Source organism: Lipophrys pholis (assembly GCF_963383615.2).
Source record: "Lipophrys pholis genome assembly, chromosome: 9".
In the NCBI taxonomy this organism is placed as follows: domain Eukaryota; kingdom Metazoa; phylum Chordata; class Actinopteri; order Blenniiformes; family Blenniidae; genus Lipophrys; species Lipophrys pholis.
The window spans coordinates 23,630,062-23,654,654 of NC_137639.1; the positions used below are offsets into that span (position 1 = coordinate 23,630,062).

Below are 24,593 nucleotides of genomic sequence, written 5' to 3' on the forward strand. Positions count from 1 at the left end.
AAACGCACTGGAAACAGCCACACGACAGGAACCAGAGAAAGTCTAAAAGAGGCTGTGGTGATTTGACACAATGGAGAATTTCCTTTCCACTGAGAAATACAGAAGTCTGTGGTTGTTGCTGAAACTAAAGGAAAGAAAAGACAATCGAGGCCTCCAGGTGTTTGATTTCGGTGAATTACTTGTGAACTGCAGGGATTTTTACTTTTGCGCAACGACTGGTCTCCAGGTGCGGAGGAGCGCGCGCCGCGCGCAGGATCTGCGGCCAGATGACGCTGCCATTTGTTCGCGGAAGTGGCTTCTGTCGTGACCAGAGAGAGAGAGAGAGAGAGAGAGAGAGAGAGAGGGAGAGAGAGAGAGAGAGAGAGAGAGAGAGAGAGAGAGAGGGGGAGGAGGAAGGAAAGAGAGAGAGAGAGAGAGAGAGAGAAAGAGAGAGGAAAGAAAGAGGAACTTTAGACTAATCTCTCATGAAGTTAATCCAAACTGCGGGGAGCGTGGCGAGCGCAAAAAAACCATCGAGCCTTTTGTCCTGTTGGAGGAAACTAGTGTGAAGTTAGTGCAGCAGCAGCAGCAGCAGCAGCAGCAGCAGCAGCTTGGTGGGGCAGGAGGGGCGAGTCGAGAGGGGAAGGGAGGAACAGAGCTGGTAAGTCGGCTCGTTAAAAGTTCACCACACTTGTTTTTTCTTTCTTTTTTTTTTTTACTTCTTTCTGCGACTTGGTGCGTCAGTTATGAAGTCCGTGAAGAAAGTTTGAGGAAACGGACTCACGTACTGTGCGTGTGTTTTTGCGTGCAAGAGTTTGAGCTTGGACGGAGCCCTGTCCGGGTTTTTACTGTAAAAAAAAAAAGAAAGAAAGAAAGTTGGACTGTGTTGCATTCACTGAGCTAAATGGTTAACCTGTGTCTCCTCTCCTGCTGTTTTAGTATTTCACTCGCTGTCAGTTTGGCAGCAGGGTTGTGTGATTGTCTGTGTTCAAGCTTCAAATCAACTTCCCAAGTTCAACAAGTCAATAGAAAGATTACTAATGTGCTTTAACGGCGAGCCCCTATCAGAAAGTCGATTTATCGACAAGTCCATTCTTTGAAAACAGGCAAAAACAGAGAACTGCCTATTTTGGATTTATTTTGGTACAAAATGAACTCCCCCCTCTTCTTGAAGTTGATGTATTTTTATTATTTATAACTTACAAGCAATGGAAAGCTCATTTTAACCATAATGTGATTAAACCTATTCTGCATTTAAATATTTGACTTTGTTATAAATGAACTAAAAGAAAGTCAAGTTAGTTTATAAGTCAATAATAATAGGGATGCATGATAACTGTCGGTACTGATACTAATCAGCCGATATTGGAAACATTTATATCACACAAATAAGTGTGATAATGAAACTTTTTGCCGATACTGTAATAAGATCCATATTACAAATAGCCAACAGTTCCTTGAATTAGCTCATTTTCAGTCTGTCCGCTTGCCCTGTGACTCTGCATCCTGCCGTTGTCGCTCGCATTATGTCATTCTGATGCACCACCTCAAACATAAAAATGGCGCCGCCATCACTGGTGCTGGCATTTTCTTAGAGTTCCAGAGAAAGACAACGCGATTGCAGTATTAATGTTCAGGGTAAAAAAAGTCAACACATCCGACCTACATCTTTGCCTTTCTTAACCTCAGGCCTGTATATAAACTATTAGAAATGTTATCGGTGCCAGTATTGGTTGCGAGGAGCAGGACGTTATCGGTCATCGGTATGGGTGCGTCACTGAATAATAAATGTAGCATCTCAAAGTATATAAACATGCCACAATAGTCACGATTTACATGAAACATGTTACTTTCTATTGTATGTGTTTAAAAATAACTAACAACATTAACAAAATTATTGATAATTACAGGTACACCTGTAGAAACAAGTTGGCTCTTGAACGTTTAGATAAACCCGTGAGACTTCACTCATCAACATCTCCTACAGAGGAATTAACTTATAAAACCTGTAATAACTACTTACTAAATCTCAGGGAGTCGTAGACCTGAATAAAGAGGAGCGCTTTGAAACATTCACATACAATATGTACATGAAGCTTCCCTTTAACGATGGATGTGATTGTGTGTAGTGTGTTAGTTTTGAGAAAGTGTTACCCATCCCTTGCCTTACAAAAAGAAAATAAAACAGTTGATTTAAATAAAAAATAAATAAAAAGATTTACATGATTATCAGCTGAAATGTTTCGTCATGAACTTGAGTCAGAGTGGGAGTTTGAGTGCTTCCAGCATCAAAGCAGCAGGTTGCAGGCTCACATCCTGCTGTGATTATAATATTCTTCAGTTTATGTCCTTGAGCAAGGCTCTTCAAGGCAGTTACTCTTCAGGACTAAATCAGAGCCCCTCTTGTTGAGTATTCAGGATGAATAATGATAATACGCTGAACAGCTCGCAGCCAATGCAGAGTTCCTGGTCGACCACCTGAGGAATGAAACGTCAAACTGTGGCTGTCCGTTGTCACTGGATAAAGTGAAGGGTTAAATCTTAAGGAGTCCAAAGGAGAAGATTGTGAGCAAGGTGACTAATGAGAAAACATTGCTCCTTCATGGTTTTTTTTAATGAAGAAAGGAGTCTTCAGAAATAAGCTACTTTAGGTTTTTGATTCCCGATGCTGATCATGGAGAGCTTTATCTGGGCGTCACACCGGGTTGAAATAACTGGTACACTTGTCAACCATCATCAAGAGTGTCGTGACAACTCATTTAACATGAATCACTTTTGAAAAGAAATAACAGTGATGGCATACAGGCTGTTTGACAAACCTCATGTTCCTCAAATATATTTTGTGTGAAGGGTGTTCATGGAGACGAATCAAAACACATCTCAGATCAATTGAAACAGGGTCACCGTGACGGAGTCAAATGTTTTTTATGAAGGAGGGAAGTGTAGACAAACTATCAAGAGCTACAGAGTCAAGGGTATGTGGGATGATTGAGGTGACTGAAACCAGTGGGCTCAGTGCTCTTATCAGGGTCAGCCACATTGTTCAGGCCAGCAGCCTTCTGACATGACATTATATAGTGGTAGTTATCTGTACTGATGAAAGAGAGAAGAAGGAGAAGGTCCAGTCAGCGACACATCCGAAGAAATGCTCGGTTCAGACACATATCAGGAGCTAGACAAATAAGACACATACACACACATACATACGCACACACACACACACACACGCACACACTCATAGACGGACAATCAGTCAAAGCTCAGCGTCCTTGCCTCTCTATCACAACACTGATTAAAATTGAGTCTGTCCAATTCAGCTCAAATCGCATCGGTCACCAGCAAAAGCTTCTTGCCCTGATTGATGGGACGGTGTGACACTTGATTGTTAAAGCTTTGACTTTGACAGGTGCGCACACTTGTGCACGTAGCCACACACAAAACGCACAGAAATAAGCTTTGATTTTTTTTATTTTTTTATTTTTTTTGTACACAGTGAAAATGTTAGCGCCGATATTAGCCTTGAATAAGTCTTGAGTGATACTTTAAACATCGCTATTGACAAAACACAACAGGGAGGTACTAAGCTCTTGTAAACACATGGCGAGACTGTTGACAGGACATAGGCCTTGTGTGGGTGTTTGGTCATGTGTTTGTCTATGCCTTTGTGTGTGAGCATACTCTGTCCTGCCGGTGTGGGGGTGAGTTTGTCTATGTATGTTTATGTTTTTTGGCATTAGCACGAGTAGATGCATATTTACTATTGTTGCAGGGTTCTAAATCTGTTTAAAGTGTTACATTAAAGGGTTTGTCTTCCTCGTGGAAACAAAAAATCAAGTCCCCTTATAATTAATAATAACTCCACGATTACCTGTTTTGAGTTTAGATTGAATATGCATAAAATGAATAAGATTAATGTGGTGTGTGTGTTTGTCGAGTAGCAGCACGCATGGCGTGTTTTCCTATCCTGGTGGGGACATAAAGCCGGTTGCAGACTTGAGTCATTGGGGACTAGCGTCACTGTGGTGACTATAAGTCTGCAGGAAATGAATGTAAGTCAACGCGGTGTCCCCCGAAGGTTTGAAAACACAATGTGTGTGTGTGTGTGTGTGTGTGTGTGTGTGTGTGTGTGTGTGTGTGTGTGTGTGTGTGTGTGTGTGTGTTTGTGTTTGTGTGTTTGTCGGTGTGTACGTGTGCGAGTGCGTGCGCAAGTGTGTTCTGGAAAAAAAACAGTAGGAGTTTGTTTTTGAGGTCATAGCATGTGGTTGTCCATTTCTACCTTAGATACAATGGCAGCGACTCTCAGCGGGGCTTCCTCCCCTGGTGTCTGGTGCGACATGCTCGGGTTTTCAGAATCCCGCACACGTGAGCTGCGGTCAAACTGAAAACTACCTCCTGTGAGAGGTTAAAGATGTGAAATGAGTTTGGCTTTGAGGTAATTTCTCCCCAGAGTGTTCATTCACACTCTGAAGTCTGTTGATGATGTTTTGGGGATTCTGTATGAATAGAGACTATGCATTCTCTTTGAATAGAGAGGACTGTCAGTGTCTTTTTTCGTAGCTCCTCCACCTTCCTTGGTGAAGCAGTAAATGCGGGACTCAAACCGCTCCTCTACCAAAACCAGGTCACCCTGGGGTCAGGTTAATATAGCAGGTCTCAGTTTGTGGTCTGGACATGCTTTAATTGTTATCACTGCTTTGTGCCCTGGTGATTTCCCTGCATTGATTTCACACAATAATGAATCAGATAATTGTCATGCTGAAAACTGCAACAGTTTCACACACACACACTGTTTAGATGCACAAGGGATCGGATTCAACCAAAGTAGATTTAAAAAAAAAAAAAATAAAAATGTTAAGTCGACGAATTGTTAAAATCAGTCTCATTTATCAAGTTTTTTTCCTCAAAAAATAAACAAAAATCGATGACGGTGTATGGTGTGGTTAAATTACACACCAGGAAGTGTGCTTGTACAAGAGGATCATTGACCCATAAGGCTTGAGTACTTACTACAACACTGCCATGTGGCTCGATTACAGTGTGTAATATTTTTAATTACTTAATATTATAAAATCAATATATTCTCTATGAAAGGATAGGCAGACCAGTATGGAGGCTGTAGTTAAACCCATTAATTAGACTTTTATGTCACCTTACTGTGGAAAATATCAAATCAGTCTAATGATACGGTTGTGAATCTATTACGCAAAAGGCTGAATTTCAAAAGCAGTTTTGTTGGAGTAATCTAGAAGTGATTATGTAAACAAACCTGAGGAAAGTAGTTTGTGTTGAAATTTGGCAGTGGAGTGTTGATACCCGATGCTACAGAGGCCACGTTGTTGGCACTGTGAAAGTGTCACTGGCAAGCTGAGTGAAGAAATAACCCTGTTTATGGCAGATAAACTGTTGCAGCGAGGGGGGGAAGTTGTTAGTGGAAGTTGTAAGCGGAGCGATGCAGAGAGTGGTAACAGGAAGGGAATGATGGAAGGAGATAGAGATGTGGGAGTGTGGTTAGAGCGGGCGGTGGAAGGGGGACGGCACAACCCAAAATAGCCAGCTCACATGTTTGCTGTGTGCGTGGTGAGCCATTAAACCGACAGAGACCTCCGGCCTGGCTAATCTAATGTTCACACTCGCCATAATTTTATTAAAAAGTTGATTTTGTCTCGTGGATATGTTTGCTTAAGAGAGCTCCCTGCGGTGGTTACGCTCACTCCTACTTTCTGCACACGTCTACTTAGTCATAATGTTTCTTGTCATCGTAATGAGAACTGATGTTAGACAGTGTCTCAGTCTGGGAATGGTCTGAAAGGAAAAGGTCACTCTCAACCTGTTTCCACATCTTCGCATCTTTTTTGGGGGGGGTTTCGCTGAGTATATGCAACAGGGTCAAATCAGATTACAAACACAGACATGCAGTATAACAACAGGCTGCAGATGTGACACTGCAGCTTGAGCGTTACAGCTCCAGCGCTCTGCCTCAGTGCGTCTCTGGCTTGTTTCATCTCATAAATACGAGCTGCAGCTTCCACAGACTTCTGCTGCATGCATAGAAACAAAACGCACGCTTGCTAGTGTGCACTGGGCAAGCTGAGACACAAACATCCTACACATGCGGTCCTTTCAGTTAATTCCTCTCATTCCACAGGGTAGGTTTCAACATGCACACTGGGATTGTTGCCTTTCTCCGATCGCTGTTGATCTTTCTCTTTCTCGCTTTCTGTTACTTTCTCCATAAATTAGCATGGTTCTGTCTCTATGTTATGGCCATATTTTCCTCTCTGCATGCTTCGTCAACCGGGCCGTGTATATCAACCACATCCCATGACCCTCTCCACAGCTGATCCTGGGAGGAGTGCATGCTGGGAGACGAATGGCTGCGAGGCAGCATTGCTGGAGCACGTTGTAATCGGCTCCTTGAGTTTTCTATGTGTCCCTGAGTGTGTGTGTGTGTGTGTGTGTGTGTGTGTGTGTGTGTGTGTGTGTGTGTGTGTGTGTGTGTGTGTGTGTGTGTGTGTGTGTGTGTGTGTGTGTGTGTGTGTACACCGTCTGCTCATGTGCACTTTGGTGTTTTTAGGGTTACAGACTCACAGGCAGCCTGTGTTGGCCGATGGATTATATGGTAAGACATTCAAATGATATGATCAGCTAATCAAAAACACATCTTGCCACAGTGGCAAAGGAATTACTTTATTTAAGTGTCCACTACTGTAAAATCAAGCTCATTTTGGAGAGATTAGTGATCAGACTGGGGGAAAAAAATCATCCAACTTTTTCTTTTTGAATCGTTCAAATTCTCCTTTTTTAGTCCAATTGCAATTTGGTTGGTTGGCTGATTGCAGAAAAATGCACAAAAAGGACTTTTCGTGATATTATGAGCACGACTTTAATTTTTAGTAGAGATGTCTAATTCACAGATTTCCCACTTTGACTAATTTTATTTGTAATTCATCTATTCTTAAGTTTATGAAAGTCTGATGTTTCAAATGCTCAAACACACAAGGTGGAATGATTCCTGCTCTATCGAGGTGTGTTACTAAGCAGCACATGAACAGGAACATTATTCAACAGATTTACAACAAGACAGAGTCCAATCAATATAGAGCAGGACAGAATGATGCTATATATCACACATAGAGCCTGAGGGCCAAACACCAGCCTGCCTGTGGTTGATTTCAGCCCACAAGATGACCTGGTTTAAAAATATTAAAGAAAATATCCAATCAATCTTGTCAAGTAAGTTACTGCTGAGATTAGCAGACCTAACACAAACTTAGGGAGGCACCAATCCCACTTTTTTAAAGGACGAGTAACCTTTAGCTACTTGCCCATACCAAATACAGATACGAGTACTTTGAATTAAATGCCATTGAGTATAATTCATACTCGATATGCAAACGATACGTGAAAGCTATGCGTTGCCGTGAACCAGCTCAGCACAGCGTCGACGCTACACACACCTCCAACAGGATTCCAGTATGCAGACTGCAGACCGTGCTCGCTGTGCTCGCTGTGACGTGTGACGCCACACAAGTTCTAGCTCGCTGTTAATGTGAGCCGAGTCATTCTTTATTAACATTTAGCATGTAACATCACAGTGTGTGAGCCCTGAAACTCTTTAGCCTGTCGCACATCTCAGAGTTGCATGGTGAGCAGTTAGACTAATGAGCATCATCAGGTGAACTCTGCTGGTCAAAATGTCAATAGCGATTAGGTTGCTGGTGTTTTCTGAACAAACTTAGGCCTCCTCTTGATATTTTTGACAGAACATAATTTACAGCCTTGACTTACGTTTCTCATCGTCATTGATATTAAAGAATCTCCAAACCGCTGAAATCGCTCGTCGCTGATGCATGACGTCACGTATGAGAACTCGGTGCAGTATCGGACCCGATACTGGTATCGATATCGGTGCATCACTTGTGAAAAATAACTACCTTAAAGCGAATTATTTTTATACAACAGTTCAAAATCGATGAAACTGGGAACTGAAGTCACTGTGTCACATAAGTAATTGTGTAAGGAGTGGAATAATTGTACCTGATTGTAGCTCGAAACTTCACAAACTTGCCGTTTTAGAGGAAACACTCAGATGAAGATGCAGTCGACTGCAGACCTGCAATAAATCCCCTCATTTTAGAAAGGTGTTGATTCAATTTGATGGTTATTTTGGAGGCTGCTCCATATGGTCCTGTTGGACTGAATTAGAAAATGCTCCAAAAAATGAAAATTATATCCTTCATGAAATAAGAGAATGAAATTATTTACCGGATTACTGTGAAAGACTGCATTAGTTTCAACTGGGTGTTCAGAAAAAAATTGCAGAATCAGCATGTTCTCTTGTATTTTCCATAGAAATTCAACTCAGCACATGAATTATTCATTCCCTGGAATATACTAAGGCTCTAAAAAAAACAGTTGGTTATCATTCAGTTAATCCTAAACCACAGTGTGTAATGTGTTTAACAGGTTATGGTGCATGGTGCCAAGCTGTTGGTGGAGGGTGCTGTCTCTACCAATCACACCAATCCCATCACTGGATGGGATTGGTATGCTGAGAGACGCTCGAGTTCCTTGCAGCAGTTTGATTTTGATCTCACACATAAGGCACTGAGTGCACTCCTCAACCAAATAATGTGGTCAAACAAGGTACTGCAGGGACTTTTTGTTGGGGTGTCATTTGAGGACTCCTCGCTCGCTGTCCTCTCCGCCGGGTTACTGTGGCACTGTATGGGTGGTTTCCTCTGCTTTCCGCAACACTGCCTTCTCATCAAATATGCTTCAATGTCAAGAATGATCACAGTTGTCCCTGCTTCCTGTCTTCCTGTCCTTTCCTCTCTAAATAGCTTTAGTCCTGCAATAAATGTTGCAAATATGTATTTTGTGAATGCAAGCCATTTTGGTTTTTTCTTTTTCTTTTTTTTGCGTCACTCAGATGAAGGATGATCGGAGTGACCTCGTGCCACCCTCTCCGCAGGGGAGGGTGAATCATGTCCCACGATACCCATCTGCATCCTCTCTCTCTCTCTACCCCCTCTCTTTCTGTTTCTCTCACTCTTGAACTCTTTCTGAGGTTACCAAACATGAACACAAGAGGAGCCCTGAATAGTAGAATAGCCCGTCATGAGCAACCCGCCCGCCCCGCACCATAACATACCCATCAAACCGTCTATCCCCTTCCTATGTGTGTGTGTGTGTGTGTAGTCTATGTTACTGTGCATGCACATGTATTCTGCTAAATGACTGGCTGCAGAGAGGAGGTGGGGGGGAGGGGAGGAAACAGGAAGGAGGTAGCATGGGAGAAACGAAGGTGGGGAGGGCACAGGCGGCAGCGCAAATGTGTGTGTGAGTGAGTGAGCGAGCAAGAGAGAGAGACAGTAAGAGAGAAAATGGGAGGCATCATCACCCACCCAGACTGGGAGGAGGGGAGGACAGACAGCGTGCGCGTCCCTCCAACAGACAGAGGTGGAAGGAAAGTGGGAATGGGAGACAGACGTGAGGGGAGAGGAGGCGCACAATGAAGGAGTGCCATTGTCCATCCTGGCAGCACTGCCATCTCACCATCTGCTGAAAGAGAGAGAGACATAGAGAGAGAGAGAGAGAGAGAGAGAGAGAGGGGGGGAGGGAGAGAAAGAGAGAGAGAGAGGGTGAGAGACAAGAAAAGGAGGCAGCCAAACGGAGGAGAGCATAGATGGAGTAGAGCTGCCGGCAGTGACTTTGTGAATCAATCGAGTGGAAGAGTGGATCAGAGGAGAAGCACGCTTTCCGTGGAGTGGACGAAGAGAAAGCCAGAAAGAGGAAGGAGAGGACGGATGCTCGGACAGTCTGTGGCTGTTTGAAAATTAATGTGGTTCTCATGTGAATATGGAATCCAGCTTTAGATGAGTTGCCATGAATTTTCAACTGCATGCTTTATAAACCAAAATAGGAACTTTGTATGTTTTTGCCATTCATTAAAAAAAGAAGAAATAACACTTGGGAAAAGTGATTAGAGTTACTTTCCACAAAACAGTTTGATATACCTTACTTTTATCTGTAAATATAGACTTTCTTTGTGACTTCTGATTTATTAGACACAGCAGGGTGTTAAAACATTTTTTGTCTTTTTTATCTGCTGCAAAAAAAAGTTCAGGTGGTTTTTATGCAAGTTTTCTAATCATCACTTAGATGTACACGTGTAGTTCAGTAGCTGTTTGTATAGTTGTTGGGAAAGTGTGTGTTGTTTCTTGAAGTGTCGGCAGTTTGACATGCTTGGAGTCCGTGCATGCAGCCTATGTGGGATGTCAACATTGATTGGGTTTTAATGCTGGAGCAATGCCAGTCAAACTTTGATCATTTCCAGAATCTTATCGATCTCTCTCGGAGTCTGTAGTTTTTCCCCTCTTGTTGGATGAGGGGGGGAAAAAAACTTTAATGTGGAGTCTTTGATGCAGTAGCTAATTACCTTGTGATTTGACAAAGCAATTATCTCTTTGTCTGAAGATTTCTGCTGCTGTTGGGACTTTTCACTGTATATCCTCCGCAAGCATCTCTTTTAATGTCTGTTACCATAGCAACCGGGCAGCGGCTGCAGACTGAATGAGATGTAAAGTTTTTTTTTCATTGACATTTCTCCTAAAACTGGTGCTGTTCCATTAGGTTTTTGTATGTATTTAGCAGATAGGATACAGTAGATTGGCTTTTAACAATTCTGTACAGTTTTCTGACTTCCTTTGTTGTGTGTGTTCTTGACTAGACAGTCTTTGTCTATGCGGAGCTCGGCAGACTCCGTGAATCAGGGTTGTTTCAGGTCACCTGTCTCCCCCTCCCCATTCGGTGTATTCACCTTGTCGAATCCAAGCCTGCTTTGTCCCCATTTCACCTTTTTCAGTGGCAAGCAAGTCCCATTTTCATCAGTCAAGCTGATGTGGCATTTTCAGGACTCACTGGATAAATTAGGTTATCGTGCTGATTTTACCTTGTACATATCAATCAATGCAGCTTCCTGGTCCCAGGGCAACTAATTACCACCTATTATCTGGTGATTAGGTGTTCTGTGTTTGTGGCAGACTATTTATTTTATTGTGTGTGTGTATGTGTGTAGGTGAATCAGGATTTCTCTTCATGTAGAAAACCATCTTCTCTGCAGTCACCTGACCTACACTGTGTTCTGTGCACTACGACAAGCCTGGGCTGAACTGAGGCAGGGTCAACTCAGTTAACAGCATCTCAGCAGCCCTTTGTTTGAGGACACACACGCACCTGGGTGTTCCTCTGTGGTGTTACCTACAGCATCTTTGTGGGATCTTTTGCCTTTGCCTTTTTTTTTTCAAGTGCTTATACTCTGTCTTTAACAAATTGCTGGTATTGTGAGATCTGTTACAGACTGTTTGGTTGCATGCTCTTTGATTCTCCAAATGACAGGTGTCTTTTGTGACTTTTCCAGCCATACTTATTTACAGCTTTCTGGAGATCATCCCAGCCTGTCTGGCAGAGTGTGACAGTGACTTGATCATCAATGGTGCTTTCTGGCCAAGTCCAGATGGATGACTAGCTAGAATTGCTAGACAATCCTTCTGTGGTGCTAGACTGGTGTAGGCGAATGTTCCTTTGCCATACATCTATCGCCCACTGCAATCTTCTGCGCTGTACTTTAGGCACAGTTAGGTTCTTAAAATATCAAGGTGAGAAATTGAGAAAGCAACTCTTTTTTCTTCTTGCCTTGACATTGGTGCCAAACGTACAACCTTGTGTAAGTGGTCAAAACAAGGTGTGCATAAACCTGGTGCTCCTTCGAGAGAGTAAAGTTCAGCAGATTGTAAATATTACTAGTGCCTCAACACAACTGAGGTGTAAGGCAGCCGGCTCGCTGCAGGACTGTAGGTGTAGCTTTGCCTCCTACTGAAGGCAGATTGTTGCGGTTTGGTTTGCAAGAGACTGTTAATGTAAACAGACTATTGTTTGCCTTCTCAGCTGGACTATGCAGAACACGAGATGTTCGAGGGTGTCAGTACGGTTGAACTGAGAGCTAACCTGCTGCATGATAAGCCCTGTCTTAGATAAGGGAGGAAAGCCGTCCTGGAGCCAAACACTTGGCTGGTTTATATCATATGCGCCTGTGTCAACACTCTTTTCTCAGGTAAATGACTATGATCTGGGCTTGTTATTCAAACCAGGCAGTAACACATTTACAGGGTAAGAACAGTTGTGCATAGAGACATTTTCACAAGACACGACAGTGGTGCTTTTAATTGAGCTTTTCTAGCTGGGTGAGTGAGTTCATGTTTAATATCAATGAGCCTCCAGCACCATTCAGGGAACCCTGGGTTGGAAGTTCAAACCTGACCAATCAGGTTTTGTTACCATCTCAACAAGCCCACCGGTAGTCGTCATCAGCCAATGACCTACATTCTCCGGTGTTACATCACCACCGTGCTACTGCAGTGTGTCACTGTACCAGACACAAGCAGCATCTCAGACTCAACCTTCAACTATCTAATGGTGCTCTAGAGAAAAAAAAAACCCATCTTGTCTGAGGTGGGCAAGTTTAGGGAACACACTTGAACCAAGGCAGGCTCACTTGCTATAGCCATATCAGGAGCCTCATTCAAGAACAGGCACAACGCTGCCAGCCCGGTCTTAAACACTAACTTTTTCTTTCAGTTTTTCTTGTCGGTGTCTAAGTTCACAATACCTGGCCTCTAGCTGTCCATAATCCTAACGTTGGAGAGACAGGGCTCACCTTTAATTTATTAGACTGAGGGACTGTTAAACAGGGCAGCCTGGAGAACGGCCGAGCAATCGAGGGAGGGGGAGAGGGGGAGGGAGAGATCATCTGGAAGAGGAGAGAGGAAGTGGTGGCGCGAGAGAGGGCGGAGGCGTTAGAGAGGCAGAGGTTGGCCGAGTACATTGTGTGGAGGAAGAGAGAGGACTTCCAGGATAAGAAAGGAGACAGAGAGAAGGGAGTAAAGAGTGCTGAGAAAGAGAAAGAGGCTGCGCCAGAAGTGATTTGGAAGAGACGAGACGAAGAAGGAGACACAGGGAGAGACAGAGCAAGGGCCATACAGAAAGGACATGAAAACATCTGGAGGAAGAGAGAAAGGGAGTAAAAAAAAAAGCGACAGATTGGTGAAGGCGTTCCACATGACGAGTAGGTGTTAAAGAAAGTGTGCCGTCACCAAGAGTGGAGTCTAGCCATGCATCAGTAAGCGTCCTCTCTCTTCTTTAGCAGTTCTGAGCTTCATTCAGCTCTGCAGGTGCTTGCTGTCGTATCGACCAGTTGAAGCTGTGTATTATGTGTGCGTTGCTGCTACGTTAGTGTGCACTGCCCCCTTTGCAATCCCCTCGCTGGCTGCTAATAGGATTTTTATGGTCTTGTGTCAAGAAGGGTAGAGCTGCTAGGGGGCACTGCTTTACACGTGCACACTCGCGTGCACGCCAGCACACATGCATGCACAGATGATCCAAGAAGCATTGTGGGCAGGGAAAGGTTTATACTGCCTCATGCATGTTGACACATCACGTACCATTGCGCACCCTACAGCGCAGTAAGACACATGTGAGGGGGCGGTGAGAGAGACAATCGCTTGTGTTGATTCTCCATGGTGCTAGCAACAGCTGAGTAACTGGCCCTCACTTAGAGACTGTTAAGTTTATATGAGCTACTCACAAATATTGTTTTACATGATGGCAGAACACCAAGGTGAACATTCTGAAAAGACCTAAGAACGATGTTTTCCTCAATCCTTGGGAACTCAACGAACACTGGTGCAAATTCGAACTGAACTGATGACAACATGAGCTGTGCTGGTGCACTAAAAAACTTTTTTCCTCTACATTCTTCCATTAACTGGGACACCCCACTTTTCCTCTGCGCCTTTTCTCATCCTGCTTTCATCGTGGATAAAGCCGTCTGGTGTTGGCTGCCTGGTAAAGACTTGAGGACAGACTGCCAGACAGATGGATACGGCTCTTATACTGAGCGAGACAGACAGATGGCTGTATGTCCTTTTCGAGAAAAACTTTGAATAGTGAGAGAAAAAGACTTTTGATTGAATCACTAGAGCCTGTGTGGACTTGTGCGGATACAAAAAGAGACACTGCAGATTAATTATGGAGCTTGTTCCGAAAACCAAGTACACCCACTTTCGGAGTGAATCGCTGAGCTCAACTGATGAAACAAACTCCAATCCATCATCGTTCCCTCCGTCCAGCCCCGCCACTCCTCTCACTCCCTCACCTGGCTTACCGTCTTCCCTGTCTTCTTCGTCTCTCACTCCCATCTTGCCACCCGCCTCCCCTCGCCCGGCTGAGAACAGCCCCACCACCCTCTGCTCCTTCTTCCCCAGGATGGGGTCGCTTCGTCTGGGCGTCTCTGCAACTCTTCTCCCCGGACTCAAGGCCTCAAGCAGGACGCAGCAGCCTGCGCCCCCTGTTGAGTCCTCAGGGGATGACAGGAGCAACTCCAGCTCCTCCCCTCCTCTTCATCACCCTGTTCCCCTTTTAACCGCTCCTTCTCCCCCACCTCGACCTCCCCTGCAGGACATGAACCGGCTGGGAGGGGCGTCCAGGAGGACACGGGTGGAAGGAGGGCAGCTTGGAGGAGACGAGTGGACGCGGCATGGCTCTTTTGTTAACAAACCCACCCGCGGCTGGCTGCACTCTGACAATGTGGTCAGCACCACTGGTGTTTCCTACACTGTGCGGGTAAGTAACACCTGCCTATAATATAAATACATTTGAAGCACTGTGCAAAACTTTTAGGCAGGAGCGACAAACTGTTGAAAAGTAAGAACACTTGAAGAAGCTATTCCATGAAACGGTAAATCAGTGTTTAGTGTGGCCACGCTTTGCACCAAGAGCATTCAATTCTTCAAGGCAAATTTGTACAATTCTGAAAAAAATTATGCAATTGCAGTTTCCTAAAACAATTTAAAAAAAATTCATTTTTTATAGAGATTGGCTCAAATTCTTTCATTTCTTCAAGTATGTCCAAACCGACTAGAGATCAGGACTCTTTGGGGACCAAACTTTTACGTCTAAGACACCTGCATCATGTCTATACCCCAAAATAGCACTCGATGACATTTATTCTGCTACAGAGTGAATATGGGACCAATCAATTGCTTTCTTGTTATTGCATGATGAAATGGTAGCATATCTTCACACATGCTTAAAACCTTTGCAATGCACTGTATTTCTTTGGGTTGAATTTTCATGCTTTTTCTCTGTGTTTGTCTGGCATTAACTTGTGGTCTACCCATTTCCTGACCAGTACATGGGTTGTGTAGAGGTGCTACAATCAATGCGAGCGCTGGACTTCAACACCAGAACTCAGGTCACCAGGTGAGATCACACACTTCACATCTGCTGCTCTCTCGCACCATTTCTCTCATGTAATTTCTATTTTGTGCATGAGGGGGTGTAATGGTAAAAGTGTGGTTAGGTTTAGGGGAACGCTGGCTGCCTGTACTCCGGCAGGCACTGCTCACCTCACATATGTGTCTTTGTCTGCTGGCTGGCTTTCTGTCCTGCTTCCGCTCTATTTTGTTCGCTGACTTACTCCTTTCTGTGTTGGTGTCTGACTGCGTCTGCTTATGTGTGTATGTACACGCCTGCTGCTCTCTCAGACCCCTAAATTAGAATGTTCTGGAATCCTGGTGGTTTCCTTCTGGTTTCCGTAGTGATGTTTGTTTGTGTGGCAAAGACGAGCCCTGTCACCAGGGACGATGAATTCTATCTTCTACTGCCAGATCTCATTTACACCACTCAGAAGTGATTCCGGGAAGGTGTGAGGGTTAATGACATGCCATTGTCAAACATGCATGTTTTTATGGTTTCAGGGAAGCTATCTCTGTGGTGTGTGAGGCAGTACCCGGAGCCAAGGGAGCCCAGCGCAGGAGAAAGGTAGGTACTACACAGACCAGCACACGCCCTGACAGAGCATTATTTATTTATAACGCTTAAGTGGACAGCAGTGGGAGGGTTTTCTGGGTAAGAGCTAGATTTAGCTTGATTGTCCAGCCTGTGGTCAATTGGCTATTTAGTCATATTCTCTCTCTCTCTCTCTATCTCTCTCTCTCTCTCTCTCTCTCTCTCGCATACACACACACAGAGAGATCTTGATTTAGGCTGATTGTACACTCCTGTGGTTAGTGGGCTACTCGCAGGTAATTACCAATCACTCTCTGGCCTCTCTTTCCCTTCCCTCCTGTCACAAGGGAGGCTGAAGAGATGGGGTAGAAGCTTGCGTGGAGCCAGTGTCAGGCCAAAGAAGCACTCCAGATTTGTTGACAGTCTGCTGTTTAAAGACCCCATGTGTCTGTGCACTGTATTCCTGTAAAACTAAAAACACCAAAACAGTCCATAAAACAGGTGGCTAAATCCAGTCGCCTGCTGCTATCACAGACCTTTACCAAGGAATGTCTGGCAGTGGCGTGCACCAGACAAAACACAGTTATAGGATGTAAACGAGAATAGATTAAACTAGGCTTGTCCCTCTGATTTGGCTGAACTGAGGTTAATGTGGCCAGGGCATGTGCATCCTGTCCGGACAGAGCTTTTCTCAGAGTATACTCCAAACACCCTGGAGCAAATATGGATCAAAGCCATGAGAGAATGGAGGATTGGGATAAACGAGTTGGCACGATAATGCTGGCATAGTCCCTGTGATGCTGTTGGCCCAGCCTACAGTATGTGAACTGTCCTGCCTATTCCCCGTTGGTCACAGTTGGCCTTGGAGACAGGATCACTTTCACAATTGCAGCTGTTCTCCCACTCCCACACACACAGGCATTTCCACACAGACGCCCACAGACTCATGGTCAGGCAGGGAGCACTTAGTGGACCCTCATGCAATGTTCAAGTTAAAAAAACCAAAAAAAACAGCCTTCCCTGTTGCTTTCTATTTGTGCACCTTGATTACTTACTCATGGCCTCCATCATTTTCTTTTGCAGCCTTCCTCCCGCTGTCTGACGTCCATCTTGGGGAAGAGTAACTTGCAGTTCGCAGGCATGACAATCAGCCTCACCATCTCAACCAGCAGCCTCAATCTGCTGGCCTCCGACTGCAAACAGGTTAGCCTGAAATCAGCTCCCGTTTTCTCCAAAACTCTCTGTCTTTGGGAGACGTGTACTTCAAATCTGACCCTGTGTCACTCTGTCATTGTCACAGCTCTCTGTTGTAGCCAGAGGTATGTTTGGTATCCAGCGTGCACTGAGCTTGTGCAGTTTACTGGAGCAGATTAACTGTGGAGAATTCTCTGCTTGAGGGATCTCAATTGATTTTGTGAAGTCAAATGGCTTTCCTTTATCATGCAATGTTCAAATTTGCTCTATGAAAAATCCAAGCTGTGTTCTGTTGTTACTATAATTTTTGTTCTATTTGAATATTCAGTGCCCAAACTAGGCAATGTTATTGTATAACAATAACAGACTTACCTCGTCATTTTTGAGGGAGTAGCCAGATTTTAAGATACTGATTAAAACAACAAGGAATTTGTTTTCGAATCTTAATTCATTACATTGTTTTTGTGGCTAAGTCCTTAATCCAGTGTGTGGTGTGAACATTTGGGGAATACCCAAACAAATTTAAAGCTACTCTACTTTGTTTGCTTCATTTACTCTGTATGCTGCACAAATCGCTCTTATTGTCTTCGTTCTGCTTCACCACAGGGCAGGATGTGATCCTCCTCTCAGACCTCTAATGAGTTAATAGCTACTGAATGATGTTTATCTTTGGGGAGATGGCGTACAGCGCTGTAGTGCATCCACTTTATAAAGAAACATGCCGTGCAGCACATTTTCTCATTCACAAATAAAGACTGACATGCAGACCACACGTCCTGCACAGCGCATTAGCAAGTGTTGGTGCTGATATTGATCCAACGTGGGCGGTTGTTGCAAACTGTTAAAAAGGTGTTCCATCCATTGTCCCTACTTAGGGTTTTTTTTTTTTTAAATCTCTGCTGCTGTTGATGGAGCTTACTGGAGAAAAAAGGCACATTTTCAGTAATGATTCTACATTTGTCACTTCGTTCTCATGCTTTCATATCACTTCCCACATACTTCATGTCACCCATGTGCTCTCCTTCCTCTCTCTCTCTCTCTCTCTTTTCTCTCCTTTCTTTTTCTCCACAGATTATTGCCAATCATCACATGCAGTCCATCTCCTTTGCCTCTGGAGGAGACCCAGTGAGTCACCCAACCCTCTCTCCCTCATCTCAAATCTCACTCTGGCCATTTTCCATCTTTCTGCAGCTTGTCCGGTCTTCCTTCCTGTCTTTCGTCATTGTCTGTTCCCACAAATACGACTCACTTTATTGTTGCCTCACTGGTTTGCGGCTTCACTCTTCCAAAACTGATCTAATTTCTTCCTCTCAACTCTTTTTCAGCTTCATGCATGTGTCTTAACTTCTGCTTTAACCAATAGACTGTGCATTGCTTTCTGTTTTTCTTCTACTTCTTTCTCTTCTCAACCTTTATATCTTGAACCTGCCCTTCACTTTTTTCCCTCCTATCGATTTTTCCCCTTCCCCTCCTGCCCTAACTGTCTTCCCCTCGTCTCGCTCCCTCAGGATACGGCTGAGTACGTAGCATATGTGGCCAAAGATCCAGTCAACCAGAGAGGTGAGCAAAATCAGAAAAATGACACCTGCACCGAAGTAGCATCAGCCAATATCGATAAATGTTTCCTTCGGGTAGAGTTCACTTTCATCGCATGGGGAAAAAATGAGCAGCAATCATCAGTCGTCAATGTGACCGAGTATTTCCATCGAAAACTAACAAACGTTATTGAATAAATCAAAAAGCTTTTTTTTAAACGGCATTACAGAACTAGTGTGTGGAGCAAAGAGAAATCCTACATATTTCCCATCAAATCAGCATAATGAGTAACTGCTCACATCCATGTAAATGTGTTTATTCATGCTGTAAAGATTTTGTGTGCTCGTCCAAAATGAATGGAGACAAAACATTATTGGCCGACCTGAAGACAATGTGAACCTCTTTACCTTGCATATTCTCATTTCATTTTCCTCAAAATTTGAAACATTTAACACTTTTTAAATCACTATTTGTCACATCCTCTCAGACAAAACTACAGCATATAAATTAGACGACATGGACTCGTTCTTCATTAGGCATTTCTACTCATTTGCCCGTTTGATTAAAAAATATCCATGGAGGCACACTTTTCTGCTCTGCCTGCAGAGTACTTGGCGACATACTTCATTCAAGGGCATGTTGCAGCAGCCTTCTTATCAGTTGTTTGTGTCTCCTCTCGTGCAGCATGTCATATCCTGGAGTGCTCAGAGGGTTTGGCCCAGGAAGTCATCAGCACCATTGGCCAGGCCTTCGAACTGCGGTTTAAACAGTACCTAAAGAACCCTCCCAAACTGGTCACACCTCATGACAGGTACAGAAAAAGAAATGCCACAAAACAAAGTACTTGTTTGTGTGTTGTCACCCACAACGTGTGTGTTTGCCCTCCTCCCTCTCCCAGAATGGCTCCATTCGATGGCTCTGCATGGGAGGAAGAGGATGATGAGACTGTTCCACCTTCCGACGTTCCATACTATAATAATTTCCCTGGAAAACAGCCTCCCCCTGGTGGTCTGATTGACATGAGGACCCGCCCAGGAGCCACGCTGGTAAGAAGGGTACTCAAACATGCTTCAGCAGATCCTCACACTGACACGGCTGCAGTCAGTGGATGAAACTACTTAATAATCTGCATATGAGTATTATAAACTAAGGGCGCTCAAGAGTGGATAGGACTGATCTGTTTAAGAATTATCATTGTTTGATCGTTTATTCGGCTAAAGCGCCCATTCATTTTCAGTTATAGACATGACGGTGTGGCTCTTTATTTTGTTTATGTGTGTCTCTCTTTGCAGCCGTATGGACAGCCAGGTCAGAATGACATTCACAAGCAACCTCTGCCACCTCTGCCACCTCTGCCAGGTGAGCTCAGTGTCCATCCGTCAGTATTTTTCATGTGTGCTTCTCACTGAATCTAACAGGGAAGGGCTGTGGGTATCACTCAATCCCAAAATGGGAGGTTTCTACTGTTTCATCTTCAATCATTTTATCAAATCTAATTTCTGTCAGTATGGAGTCATTCTTTATAGCTCAGACAAATTCCGTCTTTGTAGTGATGGAAAATAGTGGCACAACTCAAAATGAAAGGACATTTTTCACCCCGGTTAAGCACTTGCACCTCTGAAAATTCCATTGTCATTGAAAAATTCTTTGTTTTGTCAGTTATTTCTACACCATAAAAACTAAAAAGTATCCATGTATTACATCCAGCATTTTCCTCTACAGGCTGTTTCTGTTTTTTCATAATTTTTCATAACCCTGGGACCAGACTTATTATCTATTAGAAAATATAAATAAATCTTCATTCATGGTTTTTGTTTATGTTTGTTCTGTCTAAGCAATAATTATTTTCTCATGGTTTTTTTTCCTTTTTAGTGGGTGCCAAAGAAGGGGCAAGGGAGATGTTTGATGACCCGTCATATGTCAATGTGGATAAACCCCGTCCCCCAGCTGCAGCCAATGGAAATGCTCACAGAGATGCGTTTGACATGAGTAAGTGGAGGTTAATTAAAAGTCATGTAGCTGTCATATATCTTCGTAATTGTATGAGTTTAAACTAAAAGTCCTAGTTGTTTTGTGATTTCTTGTAAATCACAATAATAATGTGTGGGTTGTAATCCAAGTAAATAGCAATTGCAATTTTTATTTTTATTTTTCACCATCTGAATAGAATAACAATCATTGGCTTGGGTGATGAGCAGAGTAGTTTGTACTTTACATTCCACATGACTGATGCTAATTGAAGACCGGAGCTGTCCACAGAAGGCAGCCTCGGAGGAAGATAAGGAAATTAGAATGTCTTTGTCCATTACTGAGGCATTTTATGAAACGGTATTGGTTGACTGCATAAAGCTTTTCATATTAAAATCCCAGACCAGAGTCCATGTGCATGTGGTGCACTTCAACACTATTTCTGCTCAAAACTGACATGCAGACATTTGTGAATATGAGGAGATATGCTCATATATGTGGATCTAAGCAAGTCTGGGTTTTTTTTTTGTTTTTTTACAAGAACCACTGGATGATGCTTTGGGAGTCGCTGGTTCACCAGCGCCCTCACTGGTGCAGCAGCTGCAGTGTGAAACCTGGTTCCATGGGAGTTTAAGTCGCAGGGAAGCAGAGAGGCTGTTGACCCGGGATGGAGACTTCCTGGTACGGGAGTCTGGGACCACGCCCGGACAGTATGTCCTAACAGGACAGCAGGGAGGACAACCCAAACACCTGCTGCTAGTCGACCCAGAAGGAGTGGTGAGTAAAAGAAAAAGAGATTTCAGTCGGAGACGTTCGTATATAACTCGCACAAATGGTTTCTTTCTGTTTTGTTTTAGGTGCGTACAAAAGACCATCGGTTTGGGAGTGTCAGTCACCTCATCAGTTACCACATGGACAACAGACTTCCTATTGTGTCGGCTGGGAGCGAAGTGTGTCTGCAGCAGCCAGTGGAGCGCAGGGCCTGACACTGCACACCAATGACAGATTCCACCAAAAATCACACACCCACACGTTCATGCTAAAACATCCACTGCAACACTACACGTAACATATCCGCAAGAGAATACATGGACACGCACATACATAGCAAAGTAAAACCCAAAAAAAAAGAAAAGGAAAAAAAAAGCAACAAAAAATCTCTGCAAAATCACTCACTTGCTGCTGTTGCCACATTTTCTTGCCCTTTCTGAAAGCCAAACTGTGACCTGCAGTTCCTCCCTCATCACCAGTCGCATCCTTCCAATGCAACGCGGAGAAGCACTGCTGCAATTTCTCAGCTTACTGTGAACCAGGGAGGAGCCCTTCACAAGTTTCAGAATGGGGCGGGGGAAAAAAATGCAATTTTTTTGGGGGGAGAAAAAAAAAATATACCTGATTATGAAAAGTAATTAAAAAAAAGGACAATTACCTATCCGTGGTATAATGTAAATGTTGAACTGAAGCGTGTAGAAAGGAACATGACTGGTGGTCTTCAGTGCTTTTTAAGCCTGGGCTTTTATTTGGAAGGAGAAAATAATTCTCTCTTCGGACTGTCGCTGGAGAATTTTAGGCAAAAACAAACAAGAGACTGAACCAGGCTCAAACCTAAACTCTCCCTTCAAGGATCGTTGGAGTGCCTCAGCGACGAATACGACTCTGACAACATCCTGGCTGGCGAATATGCATTACGGAGATTGCTTCCAATCCAATCAGGAGGGCCACCCCACCCCCAGCCACTCCCGTTTTTGAGGACTTTGACCCTTGAAGGAAATCCTGTATGCAAAACTAGGACTGATATACCAATGACCATCATATATGGTTTTTTTTTTTTCACGCCTACTCTCTTGAGACATCTCTCATTGGACGTTCTGTGTGAAGGAGGATCCAAACAGCTGTATCTAGCAAATCCCTTTGTAAACACAGATACACACACCTTCACAGGACACACAGTCTGCGCCACATGGCATGCCAAAGAACTTGAACTTGGTTTATAATTAAAAAAGGAAGCTGTGACAATTATGTCTTGTGTGCTTAAAGGTGCAGTATGTAGAATTTAAATAATGCACTTTTTGGGGGGGGATTTGGTGGCAGTAGTAAGTCACCGCAGTACCCGGTTTGTCTTCAGTTTTTTGTGTCCATTTTTTAATTTTGATTTCATTTGTAGTTGGAAATTTTAAGAGCTCCAGCCTCTGTTGTGTTTACTATTCAATCTACTATTTTTCTTATTTAACTGAGGACATACTACCTGCTTACAAGACAGTACAAAAGCATTAATGGAATTACATCAGCCTATTTCATAACGTTTTAAATGGAATAAAAATAAATACATACTGTACCTTTAGAGCATTGAGAGTGAACTTGAAATGTATTTTAAAATGGATCTGGTGGTGAACAAAGAAGAAACTAGGTGATTGTGCCTGAATACATCAACTAAAAGGAGAGTTTTTAAAGTACAATGATGTCACCAACAAACATGGTAACTTGTACCTTTCGAGAGGCATCGACCAGACCATTATGACCTTTTCATTAACAACTTTGTATGTGTTTGCCTTGACAATCTCTGGGTGTTATCTTCAAAGAGTATTCAGCCTGAAAGCAAAGTAAGAAGAGCCTTTTAAACGGTGCCCAATGAGACATTTGGAGCAGTCAAAGAAATGAATATCCCTCTGCAGAAATAATGCAAAGTCTGTCATAGTAACTGGTTAGACATTTTTTGTGTTGTGATTACTTTGTTGTTTTTTTTTTATTGTTTTTTTAAAACCATTTAAGGAAGACTCGTCCTTGTGGAAGAACAAAAAAAAAAAACGTTATGTGAAATGGCGTGCGTTATACACGTCATTATGTACGTCTTGGTCAGAAGCTCTGAGCTACATGACAAAGGACCTTTATGAAAGCTTTTTGGAGCGTTAGAGAAAAAAAACTTTCAGCCAGTTATTTGCTCCTCGGTGTGCTGTCTTCACACACTTTAAAGGACCTGGAAGGAGAAGTTCACCCTGTGGGTTTCTCCTTCTCCGCTCCCTCAGTTCATGGTGGGTTTCTTTTGAATCTTTTTAATCGTGCCTTGTTTCTTCAGTGCAGTCACGTCACTCCAATGCAGTCACCTTATGTACTTAACTCAAATGTAGTGGAGGACAGGCGACTCTTACACGGGTCTCTCGGTTCAACCAAGATTCTGCAAAAATGACACTCCAGTAAACACACACACTCCCAACAGATCCAGTGATGGCAATCTCCTCGGATGCACACACTTGCATTCAGCGTGTAGTCACAGATACTTGATGTCACCATCGCGGCGGGGACAGGTATTTCCTGATCATCTGTAAATAACATAGATTTTAATTGGTCCTCTTAGTATTGGATTGTTTCCATTGTTGTATATTTAATGACTCATTTGATAAGTAACAGATCCAGACACCAGAGCACTGAAGTGGCTCATATGAAAGCTAATTAAACACGTCGACCCGACAGAATTCATAAAACTATGAGAAGGGATCTTTCAGAGCTTAACTATCATGAACATTGGTGTGTCGCTCAGATTTTTTGCCGTTCAAAAAATAGGGAAACCAGAGAGAAGCTCTGCCATTGCTCTGTGTACCTGTTGTATATGTGTGCTGGGAAAAAGAAAAAAGAAAAACCTCACTTGACCTTCTGTATCATCAGTGAACTGTTCCTGTGTTATCCTTGCTCATCACAGTTGCCTTTGTTGCATGTTTAAAAAAAAGAAAAGAAAACTTTGTTGTTTGTTGTTGGTGATGGTGATAGTGTTAATTGATGCTGTTGTACTTTTTAATTTTGTCTTTTTGAAAGCCAAAGGTTACTTTCAAATTGTGTGCACAGATATTGATTTTTACTTCAGATGTTTCTGTTTTAATAATTTTTTTTGTTTTTGTTTTTAGGGAAACATGTCTGTTTACACCTGTATCTAAAAATATAGATTGCATATATAAATACATATATCATTCATCTGTGTTTGAGTTCAACTTTGGCTGATTTCTGAGTGTTAAACAAGGTTTTAGACCATTTTATTAGGACTCTGATGCGTAATGAAAAACTTTAATGGAAAGTGT

At 43.2% G+C, this 24,593-nt stretch overlaps 1 protein-coding gene across 5 annotated transcripts; it reads left to right on the top strand.

Annotated features, from left to right (window-relative positions):
• Positions 1 to 281: 281 nt before the first annotated feature.
• shc1 (SHC (Src homology 2 domain containing) transforming protein 1) lies at positions 282 to 24,239 on the top strand (the record flags this gene model as incomplete). Of its 5 annotated transcripts, none has more annotated exons than XM_080472083.1 (13): positions 282 to 640; positions 14,497 to 14,661; positions 15,230 to 15,300; positions 15,798 to 15,861; positions 16,912 to 17,031; positions 18,094 to 18,147; positions 18,531 to 18,582; positions 19,243 to 19,369; positions 19,457 to 19,604; positions 19,851 to 19,917; positions 20,431 to 20,547; positions 21,068 to 21,303; positions 21,384 to 24,239. In XM_080472083.1, the coding sequence occupies 12 exons, from the start codon at positions 14,500 to 14,502 to the stop codon at positions 21,510 to 21,512; spliced, it is 1,347 nt and encodes a 448-aa protein (XP_080328209.1). In that variant the 3' UTR covers positions 21,513 to 24,239. The 5 variants fall into 5 exon arrangements, with proteins under 5 accessions (XP_080328209.1, XP_080328208.1, XP_080328211.1 ...); XM_080472082.1 differs by lacking the exon at positions 282 to 640 and adding an exon at positions 6,560 to 6,598; XM_080472085.1 differs by lacking the exon at positions 282 to 640 and adding an exon at positions 12,877 to 13,105.
• Between the last annotated feature and the right edge of the window lie 354 nt (positions 24,240 to 24,593).